General features: G+C 35.7%; 1 protein-coding gene across 1 annotated transcript; it reads right to left on the bottom strand.

Annotated features, from left to right (window-relative positions):
• Positions 1–859: 859 nt before the first annotated feature.
• On the bottom strand, positions 860–5,252 carry LOC114310859 (putative aldehyde oxidase Art an 7). Its single transcript, XM_028256960.2, has 4 exons — positions 4,581–5,252; positions 3,636–3,799; positions 2,249–2,718; positions 860–1,551 (listed from the first exon to the last, which is right to left on the bottom strand). The coding sequence occupies exons 1-4, from the start codon at positions 5,250–5,252 to the stop codon at positions 860–862; spliced, it is 1,998 nt and encodes a 665-aa protein (XP_028112761.2).
• Positions 5,253–16,507: the final 11,255 nt, after the last annotated feature.

Genomic DNA, 16,507 nt, shown 5'->3' with positions numbered 1-16,507 from the left:
CACAAAAATCTCCTACCCAATATTTAATTTAAAAAATTGTCGATGTAAGATCATCTCCAACGGCATTTTACCTATCTAAACATTACTATAAAGTATACATTTTATTTTGCTTATCAGCTGTTTCATGTTTCTACTCCAACAATGTTCTGTATTTTAGCTATCAGCAATACTAGGTATCATGAAAAACTTTTCTTGAAAATAATCATAAAATTTTTGTGACCCTTGGATTACACTTAGAACAAAGCACCACACACTAATCAAGGTAATCCAAGAATTATAACTCTTTCATAATTATTTTCATGAAATTTTTTTTATGATCTCTAACTTTTCTTTTTAGCTATTCATTAAAATACTATTAACTTTATAAAATGACACATCATCAATAAAGATGGAGGGAAATGATCCTAATGATTAAATATATTTTGCCTAGTCTTAAAGACTAACTACATGTAACTAGTGAATATAAGTTGAATTAAAATACCTAATCATATATAATTAAAAAAAAAGTCATATTAAATATTTTGACTAACAAGTGTTGTATGTCGAACTGTTTCTATCCATAGTTAAATGGAAGAGACGCATTTTCATCCGTATAATGTTTATATCATCTAATTGTAAGTATTAAGAAATGTTACAAAATTAATCGATCCAAGGCCTCCCTCAAACAACATTTGAAAGAACTCAATTGCATCAACACATTTATTGTCGTACAACTTCGAACAAAACAAATCAAATAAATAAATAAATAAATAAAAAACAGAAAGGAAAAAAAATCCTCGTGTTTTTACCTTTATTTATTTATTTATTTATTTTATTTAAAGTAAGTGTAAGTGATATGTCCTAGTGAACCCCAAATCATCTACTGAATTTGAACCCAAATTCCGCGACTGGGCACGCCACGATGAACGACGAAGAGAAGATAGTAGCCAGGCGGCGCAACCGCACCCGAGGGCGGCGCAACCACCGTGAGCTGGCCGTTGACAACATCAACCGCATCCAAAACCAACATTCTTTGGTTCTGCGAGTAGCCGTGGGTGGTGAATGGCGGTGCTAGCATGGTGACTTTGATATCCTCAGGCTCAACCTCATCATTAAGCTTAATCACCACATTGAATCTCTGCCCATAACTCAATTTATTATCAGATGCAGCTTCAGTGATCTCTGGTCGATGAGCATCCAAAGCTGGATCTAAGTAATATGGTGTGAATTTCTCGACTCTCAATTCGGTTGGGTACTTGACTTTGGGGCCAACTTTGTATAAATACATAGGGTTCGTGTTGCTTCCGGCGACTAAGATCTTGCCGTCGGGCAACACTGCAGAGGAGGAGTGGTACATGCGAGGAATTGTGCTGGGGTTCATGGCCTTGAATCGCTGTCCGAGTGGCTTATCTGGACTGTAAACATGTGGTGTTAGGATAGGTGTTTCGGCCATGTTCCACCCGGCGACTCCGTCCATTGCACCGTTGAGAATGAGCAAGTCCGAGTTGGGGAGGATAAGCATGTCTCCCATCACTCGTCGGGCTGGCAGTTGATCGACCTCCCACTTGGCACCTGCATGGACGACGATGACGATAGAAATTTTAAAAAGGAAGTACAAAGTATAATATCAATTTTTTATTGACGTAAAAAGTAAAAATGATAGAAAAAAGATGTAGTAATAGAAAATTTAAAATATGAAAATTGTATAAGGTAAGAAATGATTAGAACATCTCCAACGGTAGTAGGCATTTTACCTATCTAAATATTATTATAAAGTATATATTTATTTTACCTATCAACTGTTTTATGTTTTTACTCCAACCATGCTCTTTATTTTAGCTATTTATCCAAATACTATTAATTTTATAGAATGCCACGTCAACAATAAAGATGGAGGGAAACGATCTTAATGATTGAATACATTTTACCTAGCGTTGAAGGCTAGCTATATGTAGCTAGTGAATATGAGTTGAGCCAAAATGCCTAATCATATGCCTAGTGCATTGGAATTGAAAAAAGTGAATCACACTAGGCATTTTAACTAACAAGTATTATATGTCTAGTGTATTGGAGATGCTCTTAGTAAGTGAGGGGTTGTTTTATTATATTTTAAGTAAGTGTATTTTTTGATTTTTTATAAAATATGAGTTAGATATGAATTAAGTTTGAAGTGATTTAATAAAAAAGTGATATCACATAAATCAGATGACATAACTTAAATAGGATAATCACTTTTTAACTTGACTTTCTTCCGTATGCATGCACATACCTGGTTTTGTGGCAACAATCCGATTGCAATCTTGCAAGGCGGGAATAAAGCGGCCTTTCCCAGCGATCTCCATGCCATCGGGCTTGGCACCACCGCAAACCAAGACCTCGGCGTCGAGTAAGTCGGGGGTGTCGCCGGAGATTTTCAAGGGGAGGAGGGCGGACATGGCGGAGGCAGGGTAGTTGCGAGAGCCGTTGGGAAGAACGGGGAGTTCGCGGATGATCTTGCCTGATTTGGGATCCATGATGATGGAGCGGTTGTTGGCCAGGAGGAAGACTGTGGTGTCCGGGAGAAGGTAGGCAAAGGGGTAGAGATTGTTCTCGTATTTATCGGTGGTTTCTTTGAGGAATGGGAAGTCAATCTTCTTGGACTGGTAATTGAGTGTGGTTTGTACGATTTCGTAGCTGAATTCTCTTCTTCCACCGAAAAGGATGAAGCTACCATCTTCTAACTTCTCTTGAGTTGAATACCTAAAATCATATGTTTATAGATTTTTTGTACAAAATTTATAATACCCATTACCCAGTTTTTTCACTGCAAATGAATAAATCACAAGATAACAAATAATTTTAATTGTGCATATAAATTCTGTTTCTTGTATTTAGCATATTTATAGCTGTCATTTTCCCAACTTTTACATTTTACCTTTTTATTTAGAGAGAACATTCACCATGTTCTTGTTTATTTTTGATAAAAACAAAGAAATTTTGGTTCAATTTTCAAAACTTTATGATAATAAGTAAGTTTTAAGTAAACAAATTATAAAACTCAACCAAACTGATAGCAAATGTTTGATAAATGTGTATTCAAAAATTTAATTTTGAAAATAAGTGAGAAAGGAGAGGTGGTTTCCGGTAAGATGTTGCTAGCAATTGAAAGTTTTGGTTGATTTTTTGCTCATCAACTTGAGGGTACTAGCAAATGATAGGGGGCACATTTTTAGGCCAACATAGTTGGGATAATCTTGCTTATTATGATAGTTTTTGCACTTGCTTATCTTTATTGATGATCTTGTTTTGTACTGTGTACTATATTTTTTATCAATAAAATTTTTATTTGCTGATAAAAAGAAAAATAAAAGTTTTGGCAAAAAAACTTATGGCCAAAAACCAACCCACCCGTTGGTTTAAAAAAAAAGTTTTTAAACATTGAAAAATTTTAGTATTTATTTCACCAAAAAAATAAATAAATAGTATTTTGCTGGTCTATCACAACCACTATTATTTCGATGATCTGATTGTTCATTTTGTTCGTTTATATATATATAGATTATTCATAAAAAAATCAAATTAATTTAATAAATATAGTCATATTCATCATGTATGTTTGTGTTTAAAAAATTAGACAATCTCATTTTAAAATTACATTGGTCGTCGAGGGGATTTACCATCTTGAAAAGCCAGCGAGTAAAGCAGGGTTTTCTACCCAGTCGCAACCATCGCATGTACCCATTTGTCTGACGGCCCTTCCACCGTCTTGAAACCCTCCTGTGTTTATTAAGGTTCCATCTGCTGCCAGACCTCCGGATGAGCACCATGCATTTGTTAAAACCTGTTACAAAAATAAAAATAAAAATAAAATAACACATCGAGTTTGATATTTAAGTATAAGATTCATTATGATTTTGATCCATCATTAAAATTTAAATCTATACCATAAATTTCATATTTAGAGATAAAATATCATTACCTTAATCTAGATACTTAGTTGTAAGAAAAGATTTCTATTTTATTATATTATCCAATGATTTTAAAAGAGTCATATGAACTGAATTGGTTAAAAAATAAAATAAAAAACAAAATAATGAAAATCTTTTATTACAATTACATAATGGAGAGGATTTTGTACGTTTTAAAAATAAGAGATTGTGCCTGTGGGGCCCATTATGATTTTCGTTTTGATAATCTGAATCGTTCAATGTGTATAACTCGTCAAGCATATTATATTTCTAAAAAATCACGTTGATCGGATATCGGATATCTGATCAATGTGATTTTTTCCAAGTATAAAGCACTTAACGAGTTTTACACGTTGAAAAATTCAAATCATTGAAACGGAATCCGTGGTGAGCCCTACGAACTCAACAATATGCTTATGTGGATGACTGGAGAGAAATTTCTCTCTAAAAATAAAACAAACACAATAAACATGTAAATTTTTTTATATTATTGGATATTGACTGATATATAGCTCTATTATCAATATTGATGCATAATTCCATACTGATATTTAAATCAAGACTTGTATGCATATTTTTACGGTTTTACGTAAATAAATGCATGGTTTTTGCATGAAATGAATGCTAAGAGGTTCAAGTTGAAAAAAACCATACCTTAAGGGTCCGAACTTTAGAAGTCTCAATGTCATATTCAACAGCATGAGCCCAACAGTCATATTCGTCGGTCTTGTTGGGTACGGGGCGACAGTTTCCGGCAGGCTGCAACTGAATGTTGGATGGTCCGAGGCTGGTGGCATCAAACATGATAACTTTGTTGTTTGGAAGCAACTGTAGTTGCATGCTCGACACACCAGAATTCGGATTGTCTATCTTCCACTCTCCGAGGTATTTTGTCTCGAAATTCGGTTTCTTGACTCCATTGCCTCCCTTATTGACTCCACTGCCTTCATTACCTCCATTTTTGCCTCCCTTTGGAAGTTGCTTTTGCTCTTGCTCTTGCTCTTGCTCATCTCCATTGTTGGTATCGCCGGGGAGTTGTCCTCCTCCATTGTTGTCATCACTGGGGAGTTGTCCTCCTAAATTGTTGTTATCAATGGGAAGTCCTCCTCCATATCCTCCTCCATTGTTGTTATCAATGGGAAGTCCTCCTCCATATCCTCCTCCATTGTTGTTATCACTGGGGAGTCCTCCTCCATATCCTCTGCCTGTAATCACCGCATCTAAATTGTCATCGGTGGGGTCTGGATCTTCGATAAAGAAAGGGTATGCTGTTGCCGAAAAAAATAGGAGAGAGATAAGGAAAAGGGACTTGAGCAAGGTTGCCATTGAAGCTTTTTTCTCCAATGGCCTCTTGCTCTTTATTTGCTGCTTTATTTGGTCTGGCTCTCAACGCCCCTCCTTTTATAGTAATAATGGTTTGGTTAAGAGAATTTTTAGAAAAACCAATTATGAAAAAGTCTAATTTGGCTAACATACTAAAATTGTGCCTAAGGAGAAGCTATCTATCTGGAGTTCCTCAAATACTGCGTAGCCATGTGTTTGCTTAACAATAAGGAACATATCATTTTTAAAAAATTAATAAGAATTAGAATAAAACGAACACTTGAACAAAACATATCATTACATTTTTTTATTTTTTATTTTTCAAGAAGGGCAATGCTGTAGAAGAAAAAAAAAAAAAAAATTTCCCAGATTTTTTGTTGAGCATGACATGGTTAAATCGAGACCTTCTATTTTAAAGCAAAATACTAATCAAAATAGTTTTTACTCCTAACACTACAACAAAATGTACCTTTGGCAACTAAAAGATTTTTGGTCGCCAAAAGTATAATTTTTGGTGACTAAAAATTAATTTTGTTGGCATTGGTTCAAGATCTCACTACTAAAATATTTTAGTCGATAAAAATTTATTATTGGCGATTAATTTCAAATTTAGTCGGTAAAATTTCAACTTTTAGCGACTAAACAGGATATTAGTCGCCGTTAGTATAGATTTTAGGCCATAAAAAATAAATTTAATCGGGATTTTATTGCTGTTTCCCGACTAAAATATAAATTAGTCGCGAAAGAGGACGTTTGGTGACTAAGATTTTCATCACTGTTGAGTGATATTTGGCTACAAAAGCAGTTAGTCGGCATAATTCATTCCTTTCTCGACCAAAGTCAAATTAGTCACTAAATGTTGAAATTTCAACGCGTGCCAATTCTTTTATTGTTGCGCGCGCGTCGATCTCTGTAAGGCAACACAACTTCACAACAATGTATGACACACAGACCTCACCAAACCTCACAAAAATCACCCCTCTCATCGTAGCCTATTATACGGAGTAACATTGCGACGACCACCGCCACCGCCATCGCCATCGCCATCGCCATTGCCACTGGCGCAAATCACCATCGTCACAGCCGCACATCACAGGTTCGTTCTCTCTCTCTCTCTCTCTTTCTCTCGCGGTCTGTCTGTGTGTCCGTCTCTTGCTCGAGCTCTCTCATAGAGTTTGTTTGTCTATCTGTCTCTTTCTCCCTTTCTCTATTTCCCTCTTTTCTAACATTATTGCTGCAGGGTTTATTTAAATATGTGGCTGTAATTGATTAAAAATTTCAAAGATGATGTTTAATATGTGTGTGTCTCTGTATATATAATGCTTTGTACATGTATTGCAGGCTTCTTTCTCTCTTGCTTGACCTCTCTCACTCACAGTCTCTGTCAATCTCTGTCGCGCTCTCTCTCTCTCCCTCCCTTTCTCAATTTTTTCATTTTCTGACATCGTTGCTTTAGGGTTTTTTTCAAAATTTAGAGGTTGTTTAGGATAAACTAAATAAGTACACTTTTTGATTTTTTATGAAATATGGGTTGGGTATGGGTTGGGTTTGAAGTGATGTGGTAGAGAAGTGATGTGACTTAAATAAGATGATGTGACTTCAATAGGATAGTGACTTTTTGACTTTTTTTGCTTATGCCAAACCATGCCTTAATGTATGTGTCTATAATTTATTAAAAATTACAAAGATGATGTTTAATATATGAACAAATCATATGAATTTTTATGATTTTGTCATTTAAAGTTAAAGATTTATCTTCATATATTCAATAAAGTTACTATCATGTCATTTTGGATAAATTTTTTGCATTAATTTTGTTGAATTCTGATTGTGATTGATGGTGTCAGATCATCATAGCCAAAAAAAAAGATGACCTCAAGGAGAGTCACTTAGCTGTATTATGGTGGTTCAATGAAGAATGATATGCATTCCCATAAGAGGAGTGTTTGATGTAGGTAACTTTTTTTTGTTTCTTTGTTATATTTTTACATTGGGCTGTCCGGAGTTCTTTTACCCTTAATGGTATTGATTTCCTTCTCAAGATGTAGCTCTTTCCATTGCACAAGTTCTTCTAACTTCAATAAATTCTTTTCTTTACTGATCCGAAAAAGAAGAAGAAGAACAAGCAGAAGTGAAATGTTTGAACCTTGTTTACTTGAAATTTTTTCACCTTATATTATATTTAAAGTTTGTTTGGTTATTGACTTGATCAATTTGAAACTTTTGTTGAGACCCCTAACTTTTGTAAACCCTATTAGGTCCCTTACTTTTAAATTATTTCTTTGAAATCACTAAACTTCTTAATTAATTACAATTTTAACCCTAGGATCAAAATACATACACAAACTGAAACCCGCAAACCCTAATCGATTTCGGAAACTTGGAAATAATTTCAAATACTCTAATTGACTCCCTAAATATGAAATTACCACTTGAAAACCCTAGGTTTTTTTTCGGTCTTTATCACGTTCGTCGGTTGATCGCGTTTTTGTTCGAAATAAGAAATTCAAACCAAATTAGATTCTCTAACTCTAGCTTAGTTAAATTCTATTCTAAAATAAATGTACCAATTCATAAATTAAGGCCTTAGCCCTCATATTTTACTTAAATCACAAATTGACCCCAAGTTAGTACCATTGTATATATATATATATTTGTACCTCTTATTCATCAAATCTTTTTGTACACAATATTTATGGAATTTGTATACAAAATAAATAGGAAAATCTCCCCAAATCTTGAGCACGTGGCTAGCCATCATACCTCCTAGGCTATAATCATCGTACTTTAGTACAAACAAATCCCTTGAAATCTTGGAGCAATAATGACCTTGGTATCTATAAATATTTGCTATGAGTGTACTTCTAACTAGAAGGTATTTAAATTAGCCCTAAACCTAACTAGATCATAATTAAATACACAAATAAGGTTCCAATACATGAGTTTAATTTCAAACCCTCACTTCTTTTATACTATAGTACCATCAAATCAATTTGTGGATCTATCTATATACATTGGGAATATGTCCATAGTACTCAAAAATTGAATAAAATATTTCCCATTTCTCTTCCCCATGGCCGGCCAACCTAGGAGAGTGTGAGGGACCAATTTTCAAGACTTGTAATTATGACATTTTAGAAGCAAAGTACCAAGTACAAGGGTTATGTTCCCAACCTAGTTTCATTCCAACTAGAGGCCAACTAAATCTTGTCTAATCACATAATTAAGTCCCCTAATCACTCCCTATTCCATTAAACTCTAAGTAAATCCAAACTTTTCAAACCAATTCCAACTAATGGGCCTTTGTGTCGTTTCACACCAAATTTGCCTATATATACAACCACCCACTTAGCATAGCATACACAAACAACACACACACACACACACACACACACACACCTACATTCGGCCTAGAGGAGAGAAAGGAGAGCAAGAGAAAAGTCTTGAGAGGGAGAGGAAGGAAGAGGAGGGCAATCTTGTTCAACTTGGCCTAGCCTAGCAAGTAAGCCACAACACAACTCTTTTTTTTTTTTTTCCTTTTTCAAATACATGCTCTTAGAAGTTTTAAACATTCATTTCAAATTTGTTTTGATAGTATTCCCATGTTAAAAATGAAACGAGTTGAGCCTTGATTCTACCATTCTTGTATTTCTCTTAATCGGTATAAGACTACCTTTTTCCATATCAAACTTTCAAATTTTTCAAAGGCACACCTTCACCTTAAATTTCTGAGTTTAATACATATTATTTATCATGTTTTCATCACAAGAGAAGTGAAAAATTTCCCCTAGCCGACCTCTTTTCTTATCAACTTTCTATTTTCAAGAACTATGTCAAAAAAATCTATTTTACAGTCAACTTTCAAAAATTTTAGAAAAATGCATAAAAATCTTCTGGACCTTCATTTTATGTAAACATCTTCCTTAAGGAGTTATCTTTCAACTAAAATTAGTTTCATTGAAAATGAGTGAGCGGTTTGTGAGAAATCTGATTTTCGTAACGATCGATGAATCTGGACAGCGCTGGAGCATTTCTTAAATAACTAAAAATCTAGAAAAGCTATCACATTTTCGAAACATGTTCTGAAAACTAGATTGAAATCTCTACGAACCATACGAAGGCTAGGTGCGGGAAATATCTGAAATAGCCCTTTTGATTTTAATCTTTAAATGATATTGAATCTGAAAATTTAGTTTTGCATGAGTGTTTTATACTCTTGTGTTCATGAATATACTTATTAGTTTATGATCATGTCTTGGTATGATATTGCATGTGTTATGGTTATGTTCCTTATCTTCTTCATTTTAATGATGCTCATGCTTATATGGATATTACTATCTTATTGAGTTTGTTCTAACTTGACTTAAAACATTGATCCAAACGGAAAACTTAATTGGGATGGTATTGGGTTTTCGATCACTTGAATAAAGAAGAGATGATAATATGTTATGTATGGATTGATGGGATGTGCTCCTTAATTGAAGTTTATGTCTTGTGCAAGCAATTGTCGCGTAAACCCTAGAATGGAATGGACGTATTCGGACTCTTTGCGATGGTTTGATTGGTGAGATAAGGTTGGGTCCGGATGGGACATTCAGGATGATAAAACTTTTTTGAAAGGATAAGGTTGGATTCAGGAGATAAAACCTTTTTCTTTTCGCTGTCCCTTTTGAGGCCCTGCGGTTGGTGCTATGCGGTATATAACCGTTGGTAGGCATCCGAGGTTAGTTCTGCAACAAAGTAGCAAAAGGGGGAGTTCCGAATAGTCCGGTGTCCAATTCTTGTGGTTGGGAGGATGAAATCTCTTTGGGGGATTTCTAGAATACTAACCACTAACATTATAACCTTTGTTATCTATTTGAATGACATGTTCCTTTTCTCTATTACTGAAATTGTTGTTATTGACTTGAATATCATGCTTCACTACTTGCTTGCTATAAATGTGATGATGTATTGGATTGGGAAAAATGGACGGGGTGTGTGTGCGTTTACTGGACATTCAAAGCTCATGGCGTTTCATGCCAGGTATTGAAGATTATTAGACCGGTCGAAGGCAAAGCTGAAGCATTTGAGGACATACGGCTATCCTAGGAGGATTAGAAACTAGTTTGTAAACGTGTTTTGAGATTGTAAGTGATAGATCCCATGTTGTATTTAAGACATGATTTTGTAACTTGTATATATATAACATTTGTAACCTATCCTTATACTCCGTCAACTCATGTAGGCCTTGTGTTAGTACCTTGTCAAGATTTGTCAAAAAGGTAGCTTTGCTATCTAAGGTGGTTGGACTTTGAAGGGAGGCTATTTTGACTCCTTCGACCTTCCTGGGGTCTTTCTTGGTTATTAGCCAAATGACTCATTAGTGACGTTTTCTACTCTTGTAATCTTAGATAAACCCTGTATTTAACGGTTAATATATTATTTGATGTTTCCGATTTTTGGGGCGTCACACTTTTTCACTTTAATTTTGTGTGTAAAGTTTGCTTGTTTAGAGTATTAATAAGTTTTCTTCATTTTGGATAATGCTAATTTTCTTTTGTACGCCACCAGTATTGCAGTCCCAAACTTTCATTTTTCCCAATTGATTTTCGGAGTTGCCTGATGCAGCAACTCTTCTATTTCCTCTTTTTTCACTTTCCTTTCTTCTCGTCCTTTATTTTTTTCCCCCTTCTTTCATTTCTTTTTCTTTTACTACGCAGCAAAGCAACTCCATGTTGCTGTTTCTGTTGCAACAGTCCTTCCCCATTCTCCACCACCATAGTGGCCAACCAACTCTCTATGCCCCTTCATCCTATCACCATGCACCGAGAATGAAAGAAAAAAAAAATACTCCTCTGTAGTATTACATTAGGAATTCAAATATTTTAATACCATTGTATACTTTTCACTACTTTAATACTTTGTCAAATTAGAAATAAGAGATAGTATCACATTCCTTTCCCATTGATGATCAACATTGTTCTTCCTAGTGTTTTCTCTCACATATTTATATTATTTTACTAAAATGCGTTGCTTTTACTATATTTGTTTCAGTTCCCTTGAATTGTAGTGAGTACATGTATTTTCCAAAACTTTTTTTTTATCTGGCAAATTTTCTGACCAACTTGTCTTTTCTCACACCATAAACCACTACCTTTTTATCAGGATCTTTTGATTTATGTCATGTTGATAAGATTAGGCTAAAAAGTAGCTCTTCAGATTAAATTGGTTTGGGAAAGTATAATACACTAGTTTATAAAAAATTCATGATTAAAAGGGAAAGTATAGTACACTAGTTTTTCATCATATTAGGATCTTAACATAATCAAATGTATAAAAGTTGGTGAATTTAGCAATTCCATTTTTTTAGGAAATGCAATGGATTTTTTATAATTATAATTATATATATTTTTTCTTATTATGTGTGTGTGTATATATAATGCTTTGTCTACATATGCAGGTGAATCAATCAGTAGAATTATTGCCACTGAACATCAGCTGGATCATTCAATATACACTACATAAGGTACCGAGTTTGTATCCTGAAATTTGTTATGAAGTGGGTATATTTTTGTTTTAATATTATTTATTATCTCTTTATATTTTTTATGGGTTTGGTGATGACAAATAACTATTAACTTATGTGATGTTGCCCCCATTGCGATCATTGGATATAAAATGCTTACTGTTGCTTTGTTGCATAAAATTGAATAGCGTGATTGGTGTTTACCTAGTTGCTAAAATATGAATTCGGTTCGATCTTACAATAATTACAAACTTTTTAACGTTTCCTAGAATTATGACATTAGTGCATTCTGCAAACATCAAAACTATACAACCAAAAGATTTGATGTAGCTTGGTTTCCATGGATACTATTCAAATTGTAGAAATTCCTAGCCTTGAATTATAGATTTTCTTCTCAATGTCATGTTCCCAATTTTGCCTTGCGTTAATTTGATTGCTACATAGTAGGTTATTTTATTTATTTATTTTGTATTAAGGGCTACTCTTAATCTTCTTCCTTGTGTAATTTTATTATGCATTCTAAATTCCTTCTCTCATTGTTCATTTTTTAAAATTAACTATTAGTTTTTATCTGGTTTTTTGTGTTCTTTTATCATAAAGACAATATTGCATCTATTGTGGGCAACCTAATTGCACCTACTGTTGGTTTTAATTCTATTGAGTTTTGTTTTTCTTTGGGGGTGGTTTTAAGTATTTGTAGTATTTAGTAAAAAATAAAATAGAGAACAATCGTGTCAACCATTCTCAGTCTTGGGTTTTCTTTGATAAACTTGTAATAGATAGTCCATCACCTACACAACCAAACTTCATATTACACTCTTAACAATCACACTCTTATTTTTGCTTAGTTGACTACTACAAAAATTGGAATGATAAAGCATTGGGAATGCTATTTCGTTAGTTTCTTTTCCAGATTTGGCTTTAGTGATGTAGAATGGACTTTGACATATGAGTGTAATTTGGAGCACAATTTATTGACTATGGGTTTTGGTTAAAATATTTTAATACTTTATTTGGCACATTTTTTTGGTGAAGAAATAAAAATCTCTCACAACTTCATAGGCTAGTTGATAAAAGAAGGATTCAAACATCCTACGTTTCCTTTAGGCTTTTTTCAGGTTTTGAAATGTTTCTTTTAGATTTCTTCTATTTCCCTCCTCAGTAGTCCCCCCTATTATTAGTGGTATCAACCTTCTCCACCATCTCACTTGTAAACAAGCTCCCTCTATTATTTTTTGAGAATAATTTATAACATTCTTTTCACATGGCAACTCTTCATTAGAAGTGAATTTGCTATTACCAAAATCTCCCATTTCACAAGTGTGGGTGTTGATTTTCGACCACACAACTAAACAGGGAACTCAGCTGAAGAGCACTGGTAGAATAGATTAAGCCCGAACAACCTGTCACAGAAAAATAAGAATCCGGCGGTGGTTCGTCCACCCAGGGGTACTCCGACGATCAAGTCAGTAATCAAATATCTCTCAAAGATAGCAAATTGTGCTTAAACTCAAAAAAAGAACTTACTACTCACAGTATATCACACCTCCCTGAGACCCACGGGGGTACCCTGCTTTTATAGCCAGCACTGACCTAATCCCTGAAGAAGCCTCACTTCAGTGGACTCAGGCTCAATGCTCATTCTGGACTCTCAGTTAGATAGGGATAAACTCCCTAAGAGCTTTATCTTCATCCAGACTGAGAACCTTCTCTATTCTAGGACTCTTATCCCTTATCTGCTTATCTCGGATTCCGGTATCTCCGTAGATAATCTCGGCTTAGTCGAGATCACCTGGCATCAGGACCATGCCACGTGGCACCTGGACTGATATTTCGGCGTCACCTTGGCCACGTGCTGTCATTCACAAAATATGTCCCTACAAGTGCCCCTAGGTTTTATTACCTTGGCAACCTGAGGTAATGGAATCTACATCGCTTGTTCATATATTAGGTCGGTTAAAATTCATTCTTCCCTTCAACTGAGATCATGACTCGTCAGTTTCAAGTACCCAAGACTCAACCGTCTACCTTTATCAAGGATTAAGAACCAAGTTCTCAGTTCTTCACATATCTCAATCAAGATCGTTTCAATGGCCGGGATCATGGCCTCGTCGATTCAAGAATCCCAAAAGTTCTAACTACGCATGAGTTGTCACGTACAGTCGTCCCAACCGTTTCTTCCATGTATCCCTTCCTCATTGGTTCGTACCTGACACACACTACTAGGTCGCGTCGCTTCTGCGCATGCCACCTGACAAGCATGTCGTCCAAGGCACCTCATTATGTTTTGCGACCTTTTCGTATTTTGACAAAACTCTTCATTCTCTCTCCGTCTTTTCACTTTTGCAATTCATAATTTCCCTCGTCTCTCAGACTCTCTCTCTCTAACATTTCTCTTCCAAACCTCCATTTTCAAGTTCTCAAGCTCTGCAACCACTCCATTCACCGCTTCTGGCGAAGTATTCATTACTCTGCTTTCACGATCGTCACCGTCCGACTTCGATGAGCATCTCTCTGGCGTCATTTCCTTGGTTTTACTTGGTAAGTCTCTTATTTCTTCTCTTCAATTTCAGTCTTTCACTATTCTTGAATATGATATTGTGGATGTTTGGAAAGTTGCTATTTTAGTAGGCTATTTTAGTTTTTGGTTATTTTAGGAGGCTAAAATTTTTGTATTTGGGAAGATAGTTAGATTTTTTTTTTTTGTAGTTGGATGTGATGTTTGTGAGAGAAAAAGTGAGATGATTATGGGTTTGATGTGACATTTTATTTTATTGGCTATTTTAGCCTATTTTGTCTTTTAGTGCTATTTTAGCCAAAAAAGCTAAAAAAAAGCTCTTCCCAAACACCCCCATTGTTATGCAACTACTTATATGTCTCTTGTTGTTCGATCTCCTTATTCATCCTCTAATTCTGTTTGCCCTATTTAAAACATTGCACCTTAGTTCTTGTTCTTGAATCTGCTTTGTCGTTTTTCGTGATTTTGGCTTTATATTGTATCAGTTAACTGCTCTTGTGTTGCCGTTAAATTTGTACTTTCATCGTTTTCTAAATATTTCTTTGGATTTGTTTGTTGCCATTGAATTCATTCTCAAAGTTGTAATTTTTTGTTACTTTCATGTTATATTCATCATGAATCATTTATTGTTTCTTGAATTTTTGGTGTGTTTCGAGATGCATCACTAAAATGTCAATTGTGTTTGCTTGTTATGATTTCTGCACAATGTTCTGCACACACTCACTCGGTGTTCGTGAATTCCTGTCGCTTTCTTGAGTCTGAATCATGTTCTTTTATATTTTTCTTTGCCTTGTTTTCCAGATTCTTGCCCTTGCACCTTTGTTTTCGTGCTTAGTTTTTAGGTTTGGGATTTGCCTAGAAACCAAACACTTAGGAAAAACTGAAACAAACTCTCCTTAGATCTTCAAAAACCCTAGCTCCAGTGCTTGTTTAGGATTTAGCCGAGGTCTGTAGAACAATACTAGTCACTTTCTCCCGAAATCTTGCTCCAACTTCACTAAGCCAACACCATGGGTATGTTTAGGTGGAGGGCAGACACCGAAGAAAAACTCGTGCATTTTAGGCCAGAGTTCTCTATCCCAACTGATGTCCATTTGAGGTTAGCTGGGGAGGAGGACTCTATCATGCCTGATGGAAACTCCATGCTCGTCCCCGTTGTTGCATTAATTGAGTGTGAACTTCAGTTTCCCCTAGATACTCTCTTTCGAGAAATCCTTTACTATTACAAACTCAACCCTATGCAACTTGCCATAAACTCATATAGGGTTATCAATGGCATAATTGAACTAGCACACTGAGAAAAGGCTAGGATCACATTAGCCAACATCTAATTCTGTTATACCATGTGTGGCCTCAAGTTTAAAAAAGGCTACAAATATTATCTTAAACCCAGATCCACAGCCTTCGAACTAATAGCCGACCTCTCAGACTCCAACAAGGGTGTTGGAGATGATTACTTCATCTTCTCGGGCAACTGAGAGTTTGCACCTGATGACGATCTTCATCTCTATCCTCTGCGCCGAACAGTTTTTAAAGAGGGTGATGGTAAGAACGGAGTCATCCCATAACTCTCCCTGTTTAATATTCAACAACTCATCTGTTGACATTAATGTTTGTTTTTTTGTTTTCGCAGCTTTTCCACAGCTACCAAAGGGATTCTAGCAGTCTTATGCCCCAAGCCACGGTTTAAATAAGCTTTTGGATCTCCCTGTCCAGAAACGCAAAGCCCCCCTTCTGCTGAACTGCATACCTATATACAAGTCGGCCCTGCTCGACATCCTTAGGAGAAGCCGAACTCCACTATCTGCCTCAACCCCTCTAGCCACCTCTTCACGAAGGGCTGACTAGGTTTCTTCTTCAGATCCAGTAGAGTTGCCATCTATATCTGCCCCCCAGTTGATTCTACTCTTCTAATGCCAACGCCGACGCCAACGTTAAGCTTCACCGAACGTTCCTACCGGTAGAACCTGAAGTTGCAAATGACAAGATTTTGAGGAATCAGCACACGACCTAGAAAACCCTCCAATCGCCTTGCCAGCAATCCATTTTGGCGTCAGAGTCATCGTCGGTGCAACAGCTGATGAGATGGGCCGCAACAAAGCCGTTGTAGAGGACCTCCTGGCCGACTTACTAGGAGTGGTTACTGTTCAATCTTCTCCATCAGAGTCCCAACCCAAGCCAAAACCAAAGAGGGTGAAAAGGGCTAAGGCAAAGGCCCCAGTTACCCAAGTG

This window comes from Camellia sinensis, chromosome 5 (genome assembly GCF_055761805.1).
Source record: "Camellia sinensis isolate YWXY chromosome 5, ASM5576180v1, whole genome shotgun sequence".
NCBI classification, from domain to species: Eukaryota; Viridiplantae; Streptophyta; class Magnoliopsida; order Ericales; family Theaceae; genus Camellia; species Camellia sinensis.
This window is presented reverse-complemented; position numbering and strand designations above follow the sequence as displayed.